Source organism: Zophobas morio, unplaced genomic scaffold (genome assembly GCF_036711695.1).
Source record: "Zophobas morio isolate AGI-343-1 ecotype UQ-CSIRO unplaced genomic scaffold, CSIRO_AGI_Zmor_V1 ptg000108l, whole genome shotgun sequence".
NCBI lineage: Eukaryota > Metazoa > Arthropoda > Insecta > Coleoptera > Tenebrionidae > Zophobas > Zophobas morio.
In genome coordinates, this window is record NW_026972213.1 from 2,037,907 (window position 1) to 2,055,986 (window position 18,080).

General features: G+C 33.0%; 2 protein-coding genes across 2 annotated transcripts in view; one reads left to right on the plus strand and one right to left on the minus strand.

Annotated features, from left to right (window-relative positions):
- Positions 1-3,488: 3,488 nt before the first annotated feature.
- Positions 3,489-4,739, plus strand: Mrpl45 (mitochondrial ribosomal protein L45). Its single transcript, XM_064076811.1, has 3 exons — positions 3,489-3,645; positions 3,692-4,351; positions 4,400-4,739. The coding sequence occupies exons 1-3, from the start codon at positions 3,601-3,603 to the stop codon at positions 4,673-4,675; spliced, it is 981 nt and encodes a 326-aa protein (XP_063932881.1). The 5' UTR covers positions 3,489-3,600; the 3' UTR covers positions 4,676-4,739.
- Positions 4,677-18,080, minus strand: part of LOC135144741 (regulator of G-protein signaling loco) — a 62,727-nt gene continuing 49,323 nt past the window's right edge. Inside the window, exons 2-6 of the mRNA XM_064076810.1 lie at positions 14,201-14,308; positions 10,064-10,672; positions 9,770-9,973; positions 5,432-6,086; positions 4,677-5,375 (exon numbers count right to left, since the gene is read on the minus strand). Of these exons, the coding sequence (XP_063932880.1) occupies positions 4,780-5,375; positions 5,432-6,086; positions 9,770-9,973; positions 10,064-10,672; positions 14,201-14,308 (2,172 nt within the window). The 3' untranslated portion in view covers positions 4,677-4,779. The remainder of the gene's footprint in view (positions 5,376-5,431; positions 6,087-9,769; positions 9,974-10,063; positions 10,673-14,200; positions 14,309-18,080) is intronic.

An 18,080-nucleotide genomic window follows, 5' to 3' on the forward strand; every position in this document is an offset into this window, starting at 1 on the left:
TAAAGAAAAACAAACATTTTCCTCATGTGTTTAAGCTTACGTCAAATTATCATGATAAGTAGGTAGATGCAATTTAACCAATAAAATTTATAATTGTGAATAGCAGATAATAAATATAGCAAGTAATTTTTTGTAAAAATAACTATTTCAAATGTAAAATCAACTTGTTGGACTCATTCTTATTAATTTTAATTAAGTAATCCTACTTTTTCCACACATATTAAAAAAAGTCGTAATTCGTTCTGATATTTTCATTAATAATTTTAAAGTGTATTTTAACTTTTGTGAAAAGAACCCTGCAATATATGGAATTTTTTAATAAAATTATATTTTCTTACATAGTTTCGTTAATCCATTAACACTTGTTATTTTATAATATTAAATTGTACATTGCGCCCTCAATATATTAATTAATCCCTGCCAAGAAATTAATGACGTCATTTGACAAAGGTATTAAAGAAAGCTTCGCCTAAGTATAAGAACTGACAATGTTTTGATTACACTTCACTTTGACATTTATTTTTAAGTATGTTTCTTTTTGTCATATCAAAAATTGGTTGTTTTTACTTCCCGAACGTAAGTGAGTCGAGTCCACGGTTGTAGAATAGATAGGTTTGTACACTAATGGCTTGGGATGGGGACGCTTCTTTTCGATCCCTATATCCATGGAAAGGACACATACAGCTAGCGCCTCTACCTTGTCGAGCGGAAATCATTCTAGTTATTTTGGGGATTTTCGTTTACATTGCTTTATGAACAATACAAAATTTGTAAATGACATTTGATCGGAGTCGATAAGTACGATTTCTTTTATTAATTACATCGGGTATAGACAGATGCCTATAGAGTTCTGTGTCCCTAAAACGTCAAAAACCAGGCGACGCGATCGACAATTGGCGTCGCTGATATGCAAATGTATGCTAGTGTATCAACCTATCTATTCTACAACCGTGGTCGAGTCCATCGGCCGAATTGCCACTTTCATATTTTCTCGACGTGTCATGACCTCTAGAGTACGAAAAAAGTGGTATCCCGTTTCCGTCTTTCGGTCTGTCTGGTGTCTGTATCCATTTTTATTAGACAAGTAATCTCCACAACTACTGGACCGATTGTTGTCATATTTTGTATGTATATGTATTAGGAATATCATGTAGATGTAATGACGTTATCTCCAAAATTTATAAAAAAATGAATAACAGTATTTTGTAATATAACTTTGAAACTCCAAAACCGATTTCTCTTGACATCTTGTAAATATTTTAAGGTGATCGTAAACATGGCAAAATTTATTCGGTTATCCCCTCCCAAAATATTGATGACGTCATCTGAAAATTTTTCCGAATAAATCCTCATTTGGAACTTACGCCCAACACACTTCTTTACATTTACTTTAGCATTACATACACATTCTTATTTTAACTTGCAAGGGTTATCCTAAGAAAATAAAATTCGCAAAATCAAATCTTATAATTTTTCGAAAAATCTGAATTTATATTTACTAACCAATTTTTGAGATGTTTTGTCGTTTTCTTCCATTTTTCAAAGTTTCGGTTTCATAATTTTTCGTTTTTGTGATCTTTAAGATCCGGTTTATGGAAAGCAAATTCAAAGTTAATCGCGATTAATTTTAATTGAGGTCCGTTGCTAGCTCTAAGCAATGTGCATATTTTAACCAATCACGGGCTCATATTCTACAATTTAATCCTATGTTAAATTATTGAGGATTCAGTATTTAATTTGCTTTCCATAAACCGACCCTAGTTTTATCTTGAATTTTTTGTTTTGAAATTTTTGAATTTTGCACTTTTTCGATATTATAATTTTTCTTCGCGTCTTCAGTTTCTCAATTTTTAATTTTTCGATTTTTCAATTTTTTGTTTCCCCAGTTTTCAAGTTCTTTATTTTTATTTTTCATTTTCCCGATTTTTAATTTTTCATTTTCTTGATTTTAATCACAATGTTTTGTCTCATTTCCTTTAGTTTTTCAATGTTTCTTCCAATTTTACAATTTTTCGTTCATTTCCTTCTTCAAATTTTTCATTTTTTAATTCCTCGATTTTCCATTTATCAAATTTTTTAATTTTGCAATTTTTGGATTTCTCAATGATCCGATTTTCCGGTTGTTTAATTTCCAGTATTTCAAATTTACAATATTTCGTTTTTTCGATTTTGTAAATATTCGATTTGTAATGCCCGTTTGTACCGTACTTTTAATCACCTGATTAACTTTATGCTTTGTTTAATTTGACAGATTTGTTTGCCTTTTTTATCATACCTGTAGCCTTTTTTTCACAACAAGAAACTAAAAATATGTTGAAAAGGGTAAATTTTTGTAGAGAAATATGTATTTTGCTATTACGCTCCGCCCCTCGGTCTAACAACGAATGAAATATTCATTACAATTGAGATCGGGGCGGGTGGGTGGGGCTTAATCTTTGTTGGTTTTTTTTAATAGGTGTATACAGTTTTCTTTCAACAACAGGAGAGTTAACATGTTTTCAGTTTCTTGTTAGGTAAAAAGACCCACCCCTTCTCAATTGTGATGAATTTTTTATTCATCGTGAGCCAAGAGGGCGGAGCTTAGTTGCAAAATCCTCATTTCTCAACATGAAATTACCATATAAAAAATGTTTTTAAAAGAGTAGAATTTTTTAAAGAAATTTTGATGTTAGAATAATTAAACTCCGCCCCTCGGTCTCGGCCTGATTAGGAATGAAAAACTCTTCAGAATTAAGATCGGGGCGGGTGGGTGGGGCTTAGAATTTGTTTTTTTTTTTCTTCAAGTACCTACATGGTTTCTTCCAACAATTTTTTGGCACAAAGAACAAGAGATATTATAATAAAAAACATAGGATCAAAATATTATTCAATCATTTTGGACTGTACTGGTAATGTAAGCTACGCAGAACAACTTGTACTTTCTCGTTTTTCTCGAAAAACTGAAGAAATGAAAAACTGAAAGATTAAATATTCAAAACTCGTGAAATTACAAATCGAAAAACTGCAAAATCTAAAAATTGAAGCATTCGAAATTTGGAAAATCGGAAAACTCGAAAATTTAAAAATGAAAACTCGAGGAGATATAGCAGAATTGTATTTAGAACAGAAAAACAAAAAAAATGAAAAATTGCAAATGGAAAAATTGACGAAAGGAAAAATTGAAACAACAAAAAATTATAAAATCTGAACATTGAAAAATTGTAAAAATGAAGAAACAAAAAAATGAAAGATTGAAGACCTATGGAACCGTTATTTACGCCACTGGATTCTACTTTATAGAGAATATCAGAAAACAGAAATTGCAAAAATAAAATAAAATTTTTCACAAAAGTGGGATTTATTTGACTGCACTTCAGAGACGAGGGAAGTTCTATTGAAATAACCTTCAACCAATCAATTTTTTTGTACTTTTTCTCTGATGATCCCCATACCGTGCACTGTGCGGTAACTGTGCGGAAATTGTCTAAATTATGCAATATTCAATAAATATCCGTATAGATGGTTGCCTAATAATGTTTTTAGGTTAAAAGTGTACATTCAAATTAAACCTTTGAAATAAACTATACTGCTTTTTAAACATTAACAAATGCAAAGCAAATTATGGCTTTAAGAATTGCAAATCTATTAGGACCTCGTTTATTAAATGTAAGTACTAAATAAACAGTGTGCCATTGTTGAGGTTATGTTCCAGGAGCCCCTTGTTGCTCTAACCGTGTCCCGCTCCCACGACCAATTTGTGCGTCACAGACATACAAAACACTGGAATCCCAAATGGAAAACTCTTCGTCGCCAAAAAGTCATGAGAGTAAAACTACCAAATTTCCAAGAAAAACCAGAAGATCTCTCTGAAGAAGAGATACGTTCACGATTAAAAGAACAGGGAATTTTACCGCCACGTCCTTGGAACGAAAAACCGTTTTTCCTCAGTTGCACAGGTGGAATTTTTGAAGCGTATGTTCCACCAGAAGGTGACGGCAAAATTTCGCCTATCCAGGTTCAAGGTGCCAAGCAAAAGCTTCAGTACCTGGAGAAGAAGTCAAGAACAATGATGGCGATTCGTAAAATAAAGTCGTTTGAAGAGGAATTTGACACCGCTACGTTTTGTAAAGAAGCTGAAGATATTTACGTTAAAATGCACGACCTTATGGCTAAGAGAGATCTCGAAAACATGACTGATTATGTCACAGAACGTGCGTATCCTGAGGTTATTCATAATATTGAAAATAAGACGATTCATTGGAAGTTGATCAAGAATATTGAGTTACCTAGAGTTGTACATGCAAGGTGTACAGACGTAATTACTAAAGAAAATATTTTTGGACAAACAACTGTGAGATTTCACACACAACAGGTATGAAATTGTGGGAATTGAATTTGATAAAAATGGTTTATTTTTTAGATGTTGGCAGTGTATGATCGTTTTGGACGATTAATGCATGGTAGTGAAATCATAGCAAAGGATGTCTTAGAGTATGTTGTTTTTGAAAGACATTTGGCCAATTTGTATGGTAAATGGAGAGTTCATGGGAAAATAATCCCGGATTGGCTGCCCCCAAAAGAACCATCCCTCATTACATATTTAAAACCCGCTGAAGAAACAAGTACCACAGAAACAGCAGTTACTAAAACTTCTCCAGACACGGAACAGGAAATTCCGAAAGAAAGTAACACTTAAAAAACATACAAAAAAATATATTTTAAATATTAAATTAGATCATAATATACAAAATTCCAATAAATTATGAAAGTTATTTTTTACAATAATATACAACAATTAATCTAAACAAAGCTGCTCGAAGGCTGTTCTAGATACAACGTTTTATTTTTATCACTTGTAGTTAATTCTTTAGGTTTATAAAACCCATTCTGTCCCCAATTTGGTGGCTTAATAGGAACAATTTTCGGTTTAGGTGGTAACGGAGGCGGCTCCACACATTTCGGGCTTTCTCTCTTATTTTCAATCACTGTATTCTCCAAACTGCTACACTTTGACGGCGTAGACTGGTTTGACTTAGAACTTTCATCAGATGAAAATTTATTGGGAGAATAAATCCTCAGATTATTTAATTTATTCTGGTTATGATTCGTAAAAGTACTGTTATTGTTCGTCAAATTGTTAAAATCTTTAGCGATAATGTTCCTATTTTCGTAATTATACTGTGATAAATTTGGTAGTCTCTTCGGGCTTGAGTCTCCTTGACTATCTACATAAAAACGACTATTGTTCGTTTCTCCCACACCCCGCTGAGGTTTTCTAAGGCCATGTTCACCAGTGTCTTTATCTTTTAGAAAATCCGGTAATTCGAAGTTGATTTCTGTCCCTCGTTGATCCTCTAAACGGGATCTTTGCGCTCTTGTCAAGCCTTCCACTAGTTCTGAAAAAATAAATAAATCAATAAGCGAACATACATAAAATTGTATGAAAACTTACCATCGCTTTCGCTGCACGGAACTTGCAATTTATTGACGCCAGTTTTCCACTTGGCGATCAGCGGCTTCTTCACCTGTTCTCCTGTTACATCTTCTGCAGTAGTTCCATTCGGTTGCATCTTTAATTTCGGCATCAAAGACTTTTTCTTCCGTTCGTGAACCCCCGAATCGCGTCGTAAAAACCGGCCGAAGATACCCGAGGAGTGTTCCGATCCCCAATCTTCGCTCTTTACTGATCCCTTATCCGACTTCGGTTTGAGAAAATCCGCATCGCTTTTCTCTTGAAGAATATCTTCGTATACTTGATTGGTAATTTCATCGAGTTTCGCTTTATCAGTGCTCACTTTAATAACTGGATTTACAGGTACGTTTTTTGATTCTTCCCAATACTGAACTTTAAGTCTTTTTTCGTCGATGGAGGTGATAGGCAAGAAGATGTCGACTGGGCCGTTTTCGTCTAAGGTTACTTTCGCGTGGTCTAGATTATAGTGATATCTGAGTAGAATCGGTCGCAGTACGTCTGCGATTATTTTCGTCGATTTGGATTTCACGGATATCACTTTTTTGTTTGGTAGGTCGATTTTGAAGACGACTCTTTGTTCAACGGTCACTTCGCAACCCGCCAGTTTGTTTGAAGGCTCATTCAGATCGATCGCCTAGAAAAAAGAAAGGGATGTCATTCGATATTTCGAAATAGCTTTTAACTGTTATTAATTAACGTAATGTAACAATGGAATTTGTGTGTAACCACATTTTATCAAGAATTTCTCGTTTTTATCATTTTGGTCAAGAACAATGGTTGAATTGCACAAGTTAGATTATGCATTCTTTTGAAATGTCGGGTTTGATGTTTGATGAAAGAAAATCAAGAGTGTGGTTTTTCTAATGAAAGATTAACCGACGTCATGGTGCAATTGCATTCACTTAGCACACAGGATGTTGCATCCTAAGACTTGTTCCCGTCACTCCACTATTATTTAATAAAAATTATTTATGATATTGTTAAACGTATTATCTCGAGAGTACTTCCAACATGTGGTTTCATGAACGGTCCAGTTCAAAACTGTTTGGCAAGATGACCCATAGAAGTTTGCCTCACTTTTTCATACAGTGGATATTACTTCCACAGATATGGGTAGTTACAATTTTTAAGGTCGATTTATAGTTAATTGATTAAATATTTAATTCGAATTAAAACTTAATATGCCAGAGAATTTAAGCTTTAGGTGAAACTTGTACATTAACACAGATTTTATTAAAAAGAGGAAGTATAAAATTATAAAGCATGAGTAACGACAATTAATTACAGATGTGTCATACTTCCTTGCAGATTGAAATATTGTGCTTGTACATATTAACAAACAATTAGTCTGTGTACATCTCACGTGATATTTGAATTTAGTTTTAACTATTAATAGTCTAAACATTATGCACTCACGTGCAAAAATATTTGTACAGCTATTACAGAAATGTTATACAATCTATCAAAAATAAACTCTCTGGTCGTAGCATGGGGTGATAATTTATTATCAAAACAAATGACCACATACTTCGTTTCCTAAATTTTATTTCAAATCTACTAAATTAGTGCCTTTTTCTAAATATCGTTGTTTATTTTATCTTCCTTTGGTATGTAGACACCTAATGATTGTTTAAATAGTGTATTTATACTATTATATAATTATATTACATCACCTGACATTGAGAGTACACAAAAATTAAACACGAAAATGACACTGCATATTAATATTGTTTAGTTGATTAATTGTCAATAAGAAAAAGCGTAACTTTCATTTCAATGAGTATGGATTTTAATGAACGGTAAAAAGACTCGTTACACTCGAAATATTTACACAAAGTAACCCGAGAAAACCGAATTAAAATGTGCTTCTATGGGTATAAAAGATCCTAAATTAAGTTGGTTTTGGAAGATCTATCACTACATTTTTAACAAGAATTTGCCTCTCCTTTATTTCAGCAAATAACTTATTATCTAAAAATATCATAAATAATAGAAAAATTAGTTATTGACCACGAATTGAATTTTGCCGCCACATTAAAAAAAGCACACAACTAAATTTAAGAACTTTTTCTTAGCTCCACCATAAAACAATACTAGGGACTTCTCCCAAATTTTTTACTCAACTTTTTTTTTGTTTCCACATACATCCAAAACACATTTTAAATGGACTTCAATTTAGTTATATCATACAAAGTGTTGATGAAAAAATTACACGTCTGTTTATCCCAAAAACTTTTTTTATTTATATGAAAATCTTACGTCCAATTCGAAATAATGCCAAGCTGAAATTACGCGCTGATATTTGAAATACTTTTAAATCCTTTTAACTTCAGTATTTAAATAACACATCAAGAACTACAGTTTTATTCACGTGAACGTGCTCGCTGAGCTCGCATTTTTTTTTCGGCTTTATTCTCATAGAAGTCTGCAGGAAAGAGTCTCAGCGAAGTTGTATGGAATAAATTTGTAGACTTTAAAACGCACGTTTAATTTTAGACAATAAAAATTTCTCTCATTAATAAATTCAGCTTCTCGGGGGCATTAACAGTAAATCTTTATAACACTTAAACGTGCTCGCTGTGCTCGCATTCTTAGTGTTTTTTTTTTTCTAAAATAATGAATCGTCGGCACTGCTACTTAGTTTGTTTTATTATAATAATTCTATAGACGCTAAATTATTGTGAAAAAATCAACTTGAGGAAGTATTAGCCCCACCCACCCTTTTTTTCTTAAAGAATATGTCATCTCCCAAAATCAGTCTATCTTAGCAAGTTGTAATCCCGCCCAAATCAGTCTCACCTTTATAGGTACTAGCCCCACCCACCCGCCCTTTATTTTCTTAGAGGATGTCATTTGCCAAAATCACTCTTGCTAACGTAAGTCTTATTTTGGCAAATGACATATCCTCTGAGAAAATAGGGGCGGGTGGGCGGGGCTAATACTTGGTAAGATACGATTGATTTTAGCAAATGACATACCCTCTAGGAAAATAAACGGTGGGTGGGCAGGGCTAGTACTTGCTACGATAAGACTTATTTCGGCAAATGATATCCTCTGGGAAAATAGGGGGCGGGTGGGCGGGCCTAGTATTTGTTAAGATAAAACTGATTTTGCCCCTATTAATCTTGTAAAAACTTGTGAAATTTAAAGGTGTTAAATTGCAAATTTTCATATTAACGAGTTAAATTCCTACATCTACCCAAAATGTGCAAAATACGATGAGTTTTTATTTGTGATTTATCATTGTATTCATATTTTTTAGATTTAGTTAGACAGGTGGCTCAAACAAATTAATGAATGTGTCAATTTATTTTATTGATAAAATGAGGAACGGCTCCATTTCCCCACAAAATTTTGGGAATACAATACAGTTATTGTTAGTATTACACTACACCAATACAAAACGTTAAAAAATTGTATATAAATCGGATATGTGTATAATGATAGAAATGTATGTATAATCTGTGGTACCTTTTTGTGCGAAGAAATTTATTGTGTCAAATTTTATATATATTTTGTTGCTTCACTACAAGAATAAAATATACCGAAGAGCATATTATTGAGTTCTGCGACGGCAAATTCTGAATATCAGGATGCTGCAGATCCAGTTAGTGGGATGTTTTTGATCTACACATGGCCATGGAACGTATACAAATGAAGTTGGTCATGGCTTCTGGCACACAGCTATGATATTTATGATGTTGATAGTACAAAAAAAAATATATACTAGGCTTTGGGTATTTAATTCTACCAATTAGAAAGGTATTTTAACTGTGATAATAAATTTAACTTATTCATGACGACTTGTGTATTTATTTTGACAAATCAACTCAGGAATTTTTAACCAATTAAATGGCAGAATTTGTTGAAACTCATCAAGTAACATTAATGTTCAAACCAAATACGTTTTAACACATTTATCTTTTATTATTTAACATTAATTCAGAAAATGTCACTTCCACATGCACCATTCGCACTAGTGACAAATATGTATACAATTAAAGGAAAGAAAAAAGCTGACGTCTGCTGTAAATATGTAGAGCAACAGAAAAAACAAAATCTCTGAACTCCATTAAAACAGTTTTTTGTTTTAATTATTACATAACTGTCAACTTATTTCTATATATAATTATTATCCACAAAAACATAAACTTGAAAAAGCGATCATTTCCTGCAAAAATTAAAAATTACTAAGTAAACGATGCAATTAAAACCATCAACATTCCAAGTTTTTATTTTAATGGAGCTCTCAAGTTATCAGAGTGGAACGCCTAAGTGGAACAGAAGTAATTTAAATAATTTGAAAATAAAACATACCTTTGAATGCTTGTCAGTATATACTTCAAACGCCGAATAGGCCAATCCTCGTTTATCCAATAATCGCGTCACCAACTGCTGAATTGTTTCCGATGCTTTAATTTGTACTACAGTCGTGCTTCCGTTACTCAGTAACACTCTACACAAGGGACCTCTAGCCACAGTCGACACCGTCATTTCATCTTGATTCCCTTTGACGGAATCCTGCAAACAAACGCAAAAAAACGTGCTTATCCAAAATTATAATAAATTTCGACTGACTTTAAAACAATCACAAATGAATCAAGAACTTACTTGCGTCGAGCCAATGGCCAAATCCAACGACGTCAACGACGACTTACTGCTATGAGTATCACTCCCGCCCCCCATTTTCCCATTAACGCTCTCATTACTAGTAATAATATCACTCCTTTTTTGTATATACTCAGTTTCGCCCCTATCTTTAGACTTCGATCTGTTCTTTCTGTGCCACGGCAACAACGACTTCCTTCTCCTATCTTCCGCATTACTTAACGACTTCTTTAATTTCGTGGGCGTGTTGAGCGACGGTGGTTGTAACAGTAACCCAGCGTCCGGCAGAGGCCTCTCCGCTTCCCCAGAAAGACACTGTTTGTAGAGGGTGGACTTCAGAAACCGCGGATAACTGTCAAACTTCATCAAGTTGAAGATTTGTTTCTGCGCTTGATCGAACAACGTGATGCTGGCTTCTTGGAGCGATTGTTCGGTGCAGTGGCGTCCGTGCGAATCCACGTTCACTCCTTCGGGGGCTCCCACGCATAGGTGCTGTTGGTATATTCTTTGGGCTTCGGCGACGCGCTCCGGGCCAGCCGGAAGTCGTCGGTAGCGTTCGCATGCCGTCCAGAAGTAAATGTTTTCGGCACTGAACTCCTTTTTGAGAAACTCCTGAAAGAGAAGGGAAAAATTCTGTTGTAGAGTAAATGAAAAACGAATAGAATGACTAGGCGGTAAATAATTCGCTATGTTACAAAAGCTAACGTTAATGACAAGTTGATAATTTGATTAAAATCAAAACATTGTGAAGTAAGATAGCATTTACATTTATATTTTAGAAGAATCAATCATAATCGCTAAGAGATGGGCTCAGTTGATTTATGAAGGAGACATGTGACTATGATCAATATTTTGCTATGTAGCACAAAACAACGGATATATAGATTTTTAAAAAATCTCGTGAGTAAATAATAAAAAATAAACTTTCGGTAACAAACTCTTCATGTGTAAAATACAATAGATCAACAATATTCTGTGAATTCGTGTTTTAATTAAAATGGAATCCATCTTTTATTATTCTTCTTTTCTGAATATAAATTTCTATTTTGTTTCCCATTTAATTAAGTTTTATTACTTTTACTAAATATGCAGTGCTCTAGCGGTATTATTATGCAAATTTTAGCTTATTTTATGCAGGTTGTGTAAGCCGTAATTTCTGATAGGACATGTCTGTAATTGATTCTTAAAAAATATTTTTTTTTTTGTGAGATCACCTATATTATTATGTATGATGCCTTATTTGAAGGTCCCTTTCATCATTAAAGTACATATTATAGCTGTAATCACTTCATAAAAACAGTTTCATATTGAAGCCAAACATTTTGTAATGATATTAACAATGTTACTACATTGACAGTTTCATTTGAAAAATTTAAGGAGAAAATTTTATGACGTGATTATGAGGAAAAAAAAGTAGAAAACATTATTTCTAAAGTAACCAACCCTACAATTTGTTTCTTCTTTAATATTGATGACTGATATACATACATATACTTACTGCTCTTGCAAATATTTTTTTCTACAGTGAAATAGGTCCTTTGAATATTTGACGGTCCACAAAATCTTAAAAGTAGACACGGAAATCGACCTGCCATTGGCACATTGTTATTTAGAGTCTGTTTACAAAGTGTTTATTGCACACTAAGTTGAACTTCACAGAGCAATAAAGTTTTAGTGGATATCTCATTTGCCAGAATCAGTTTTATCTTGGCAGCTACTAACTAGCCCCGCCCACCCACCCTCTCTTTTCTTGGAAGGTACCTCATTTACCAAAGTCACTCTTATCTTAGCAGGTACTAGCCCCGCCCACCCGCCCCCTATTTTCTCAGAGGATATGTAATTTGCCAAAATAAGACTTATGTTAGCAAGACTGATTTTGGCAAATAGATCCTCTAAGAAAACAAAGGGTGGATGGGCGGGACTAACATTTGCTAAGATTGATTTTGGCAGATGACATATCCTTGAAGAAAATAAGGGGCGGGTGGGTGGGTCTACTACCTGTCAAGATGAGACTAATTTTGGCAAATGAACATTCTAAGAAAAAAAAGGGGAACTCTACGAATTCACATGTGCTTACTGCACTGGTCTTCTCTTAGCAGGCACTAGCCCCTCCCACGTACCCTCTCTTCTCTTTGAGCGTATCTCATTTGCCAAAATCAGTCTTATCTGGGTGGGTACTAGCCCCGCCCACACACCCTCTATTTTCTTAGAGGGTATGTCATAGCCAAAATCAGTTTTATCTTAGTAAGTACTGATGACTAACTTTTACAAAAAATAATAAAACTTTGGAAACATTACCAGCTTACTTATCTGCACAAGGCAGGAATTTTGAACATTTTCTCTAGCGTTTAGTGGGTCATGTTTAATGGATTTTTCTGTTGTTGCTCTTGTTTTTGTTTATAATTTAAAAATGTCTTATTAATTATTTTTTGGGTTTATTTATTAGTGAAAAATAATAGCTAACGATTAATGACTGGTGGTTGTTATGGTTGCCAATTTCACTTTTATAAAATTACGTGTTTTTCGTAATCTACATCATAAAGAATTTTTTATTATTTTTTTGGAACTACCGAAACCCCCGTATATAACGTACTGAAGAGTTAATCCGTGATTTTCTAGACACCCGGTATACATACAAAGTGTTAAATTGTACACAGAAGGAAAAAAATAAGAAAATAATTTTTCTATTTTACTTTCTTTACTTACTTTTTAATGTTATTTTTATACATATACCTGTTTTTAGAGACAAAATTTGTAATATGCTTTAGCTGCATACTGATTGAAATAATTATTATCACAACGCGATTCACCAATTTAAAAAGTCTAGAAGTACCAGGTTCCACAAATTTTAACTATTGTAGAATATGTTTGCAAAGAAAAAAAAAGTATATCAAAAACTACGACAATTTTATGATCATTTTTAATATTATAGGAGACATCTTTGGTTTTTTAAGAGGACAAAGATTACATAACTCAAAAGCTATAAAACAAAAACGAATTTTGTTTTTAATATTTTGTATTTGTGTACAGATCACAATATTCAAAGTTAGACAGAGATAGTGAGACATACACGACCTTAAAAAATTAAAGACTTGAGAAAATGGTCGATGTTCCACCCTACATTTAACTGTTATTAATGATCTCTACATTATGGGAATTCTTAGAACAGGAACATCATGTAAACATAACGTTCTTTACAGTTAAATACATGAAATAGTAATAAATGTACATACACCAGAATGCTATAAAAACGGTTAAGAGTCATTAACACCGTTTCTACACTTTTGTTGCTCATATATACCTGTGTAATACGCATACGCGTCCTTTATTTCAATATTTACCAGTTGATTGCGCTATCACACGATTTATTTGTAGCTCCAAAATTACACTACTGTACAACAGGGCGATTATGCTATCAAAATTCTTCTAGAATAATTTCTGGTATTCTCACACTGTCTTGTAAGTCAAAAATATAAACGACTTTTATTTAAAATTTTTTTATGACATTTTAAACGGGAATTAAATTCAACTGTAAACAATGATCTGATAACACTACACTTTTGAAACTTTTTGTTTAATAGAATTCAAAAAGGATACTGTAATTTTGTTTAGTATAAAATATCGAGTAGGCTTTGGAAAAACTGCTTTTTTAATTTGCCGCTTCCAGGCGATGATGAGTAATCATCACAACAAGGCGGCAAAATTCACAAAATCTCAAAGCCTACTTGATGCACAATCTTTTATAATAAGCTTGTCGGTATTACTTCATTACGAAGTAATAAATTAAGTAACAAATTTTGGAAAAAAAACTGCTTCAGGAAACAAAATCAGTGACAGAAATACACCAGTCCTTTCGATAGATAACATTTGAAATATCATTTAATAAAATTCGAACTATTTCTTTGTTACATAAATTACAGCGTTGTAATCCTATTTGATAAGGTCAACAAATCAGTTCGAAATAGTTACTTTTACTTCACATTCACAATGACGAAAGGTACACGTTTAGAAAAAACAAACAACTGATAAACGCAGACACAACATACATAATCTTGATAGCGTTTTAATTTTGACCAAATCTGTTATCAAAGTGATATGTTTCCATAAAATTTCTACATTTACACCTCATGCAAAACTTACAGCAAACGTATGCAGTCCTAATGGATCCTCCAGGAGTTTCTCGAAGGATGTTGCCCAACCAGCGGGTCCTTCCGAACTATTACTCTTGGCCGACCCATTTTCCTCACACTGCAAACCAAAAATCCCATTGTAAATGACCGCTGGCATCACCCCCGTGGGAATAAAGCGTCAAGTGCGGCCAGCTGTACTTCCATTACATGAAATAATCGAGAGAGAAGCCCTCGTACTTGAATAACATGTCAATTGTCCACACCAGACGCTTAATTGGAACTAATAGATGAATGCCATGACGTGTTATCGTAGCATCCATACCTATTACGCATCAACCGAACCACATAATTACCTCCAAACGGTTCGAACTGACGAAGAAACATGGATTTTTTGCGTAGCAATCCATGACGCCCCGGCACTTGGTACATTTTTGATAAGACTAAGTTTAATGACAGTGGCTCGATAAGAGGCGAATTACTTATTGATAAGTTTAGACGATTAAATACGTGAAATCACAAAACATGCAACTGTGTATACCTGGGGGACTACTACGTCAGTCTGGGCAAGAAGTGAAGCGGGACGTCTCGGTAACCGTTGAGAACCTCCTCGGCGAAAGGAGCCGTTGAAGCGTTTGAAGGGAGGCCTGAGCGCCACCACCAGCCCCGTACCAATACTTCCATCGCTACACCACATGCAACCCCATTAATTAGTCTACTGATTGTTATTAAAGTTATAAAATAATCAAGCAGAAGTGGAAGGCGACAGCTTATCGTCTTTATGGGCTGTTTCCAAGTATTGTTGTTTCAATTGATAATGATGCAAGTAGGTCGCGTAATCAATTTTTGCAACTGGCTTTTCATTATGGAACATTTTGCAAATGTAACTAATTTAATTTACAAACTAAACCGTTACTGATAAAATGGTGCGAAACTTCTCACTCTCCGGTTTCGGCGAACTGCTAAGATCTTATCTGAACTGGAACACTCCCTTGGAAAAAGCGGTCATAATAGCACACAGGAAAATGGTATTTCAAGGAAATAAAATTACAATATAAATATTTGTTGGCATGAAAAACAACACCCAATATTATTGCTGTGTTTGTTTCTCACAAAACGGGGAAAATATTTACATATTTTGTATTTTGAAATAAAAATTAATGCCTTTAAAGGAAATTTAAACACTAATGTTTTTATCATCATTTTAGTTTTAATTATTATTGCAGTGTTTCCCTTATGGCATAATCTAAGTACGTGAGATCGATGTGCTGATTTTGAGCATTTTCCTCTGTAATAATATCGAACCTGTTTTTCTTTTAAGTACTAAATTTAATAAATATTAATTTAATTTTTGTTAACCCTCGTTGAAGCACAATCAAGCAAGTCCATTTTCTTAGATAAATTATCAAATCTGATTCTGCATTTTTTAGCATCTTCTATAAAGGTTTCTAAAAATGATTTATTTACTAAAGCACTAACAATGTTGTTTTCGAACCACATTTTTGTACAAACATTTATTAATGCACAAAATTTTGAGATGACGTCATTAACTTTCTAAAGAAGATGAATAAACAAATCTGAATCATTTTTCTGTATTTATTAAATTAATGTCAATATTCCAAATTTGAAAAAAAAAATTGCAATATTTGTATTTTTCCAATTTTATTTTTTCGGACCACAGGAACAATTTTTTGTACGACTGTTTAGAAAAGTAAAATTTCGGTAACAGTCGTAGGAAAAGAAGTGCTACTTTTACTTGCTTTCACGCTAGTTGCGCAATCTTGTAGAAAATAAACTCACAATGTTGGTATCGTTAATATTTGTTGTAAAAATAAAATCTTAATTTAGACTCCAATTTTCACGTTTGTGCAAATTATTATTTATGTAAAGTGTCTACAACCTTGCAAAGGTTGACCTGAGAGAGTAAAATTGAATCAAGAAATTGTGTTGTTCTTCATTTTCTTTATTTTATGAACGTTGATATTAGAAATGGGAACAAGCACAAAAGTAACTAAGTGACGAAAATTCAAAACAGGGTTACAATTATTTAATTTTGTTCAGTGAATAAACCTTATTCACAAAGTAAACCATTAATAACAAGGAGACTCAAATAACTAGGAGTATTTGCTTGTAGTCTGCAAGGAAGGCCAAATTGATTGTGTTAAGATTAAATGATTGTACTGAGTATAAAAGTAGTTTTTCGAATTTTCGCTACTTATAGGGTGTTCGTTTTATACCATCGAATTGATTGAAATAAACTAGGAGTATTCAATAATAATACTCACAATCGCATGTAGAAAAATTTCAAATTATTTCAAATTTTTGACTAATTCTTATGTATGATCATTTTTTACTTCCCGAGCCTAAGCTAAGGAAGTATAGTAATCGAGTCCATCGGTCGAATTGCTACTTTCATAGTTTCTCGACGTGTCATGAGCTCTAGAGTGCGAAAAAAGTGGTATCCCGTTTCCGTCTGTCTGTCTGTCTGGTGTCTGTATCCATTTTTAATAGACGAGTAATCTCCGCAACTACTGAACCGATTATTATCATATTTTGTATGTGTATTCGGAAAATACCACCACCACCAATGACATTATCTCCAAAATTTATAACAAAGTTATTTTAAATTTTGTAAATAAGGTACGTCTGTACTTGTTGTGTATGAGTCCGTGTCGAATTTTCACCCTAGATATCCAAAATTTTTGGAAAAAATTCAAAACTGAATAACAATATTTTGCAATAGAAATTTGAAACTGCAAAATTTATTCGTTTATCCCTTCCCAAAAAATTGATGACGTCATCTCAAAATTTTGCCTAATAAATCCTCATTTGGAACTTACGCCCAACACGCTTGTTTACCTTTACTTTAACATTACATGAGATATTTTTCCATTTTTCAAAGTATCGGTTTCATAATTTTTCGTTTTTGCAACTTTAAGATCAGGTTTATGGAAAGCGAATTAAAAGTTAATCGCGATTAATTTTAATTGAGGTCCGTTGCTATGCAATATGCATGTTTTAACCAATCACGGGCTCATATTCTACAATTTAATCCTATGTTAAATTAATCGAGGATTCAATATTTATATCGCTTTCCATAAACCGACCCTAATTTTATCAATTTTTCAATTTCACGCTTGCAAATTTTTCAGATTATCGTTTCTTGAATTTTTCGTTTTGAAATTTTGCAATTTTTCGATATTATAACTTTTCATTCTTCGGGTCTTCAGTTTCTCAATTTTTAATTTTGCGATTTTTGTTTCGTCAATTTTCAAGTTCTTACTTTTTATTTTTCATTTTATCAAGTTTTTAATTTTCATTTTCTTGATTTTAATCACAATTATTTGTTTCATTTCCTTTATTTTTTAAATGTTTCTTCCAATTTTACAATTTTTCGTTCGGCTATTTGATTCTTCAAGTTTTTAATTTTTCAATTCCTCGATTTTCTAATTTTCAAATTTTTTAATTTTGCAATTTTTGGATTTCTCAATTATCCGATTTTCCGATTTTTTAATTTCCGGTATTTTGGATTTACAATATTTCGTCTTTTTGATTTTGTAGTTATTCGATTTTTAATACCCGTTTGTACCGTACTTTTAATCACCTGATGCTTTGTTTAATTTGCCAGATTTGTTTGCCTTTTTTTATCATACCTGTAGCCTTCTTTTCACAACAAGAAACTTAAAACATGTTGAAAATGGTAAATTTTTGTAGAGAAATATGTATTTTGCAATTACGGTCCACTCCTCGGTCTAACAACGAATGAAAAATTCATCACAATTGAGAACGGGGCGGGTGGGTGGTTGTTGTTTTTTTAATACACAGAGTTTTCTTTCAACAACAGCATAGTTAACATGTTTTCAGTTTCTTGTTGGGAAAAAAGACTTCGTATA

Bases quoted from the DNA above. Each gene is read 5' to 3' on its own strand.
- Mrpl45 (XM_064076811.1), top strand. From the start codon at position 3,601: ATGGCTTTAAGAATTGCAAATCTATTAGGACCTCGTTTATTAAAT. The intron at 3,646-3,691 runs GTAAGTACTAAA...GTTATGTTCCAG, and splicing joins TAGGACCTCGTTTATTAAAT to GAGCCCCTTGTTGCTCTAAC. The intron at 4,352-4,399 runs GTATGAAATTGT...TTTATTTTTTAG, and splicing joins TGAGATTTCACACACAACAG to ATGTTGGCAGTGTATGATCG.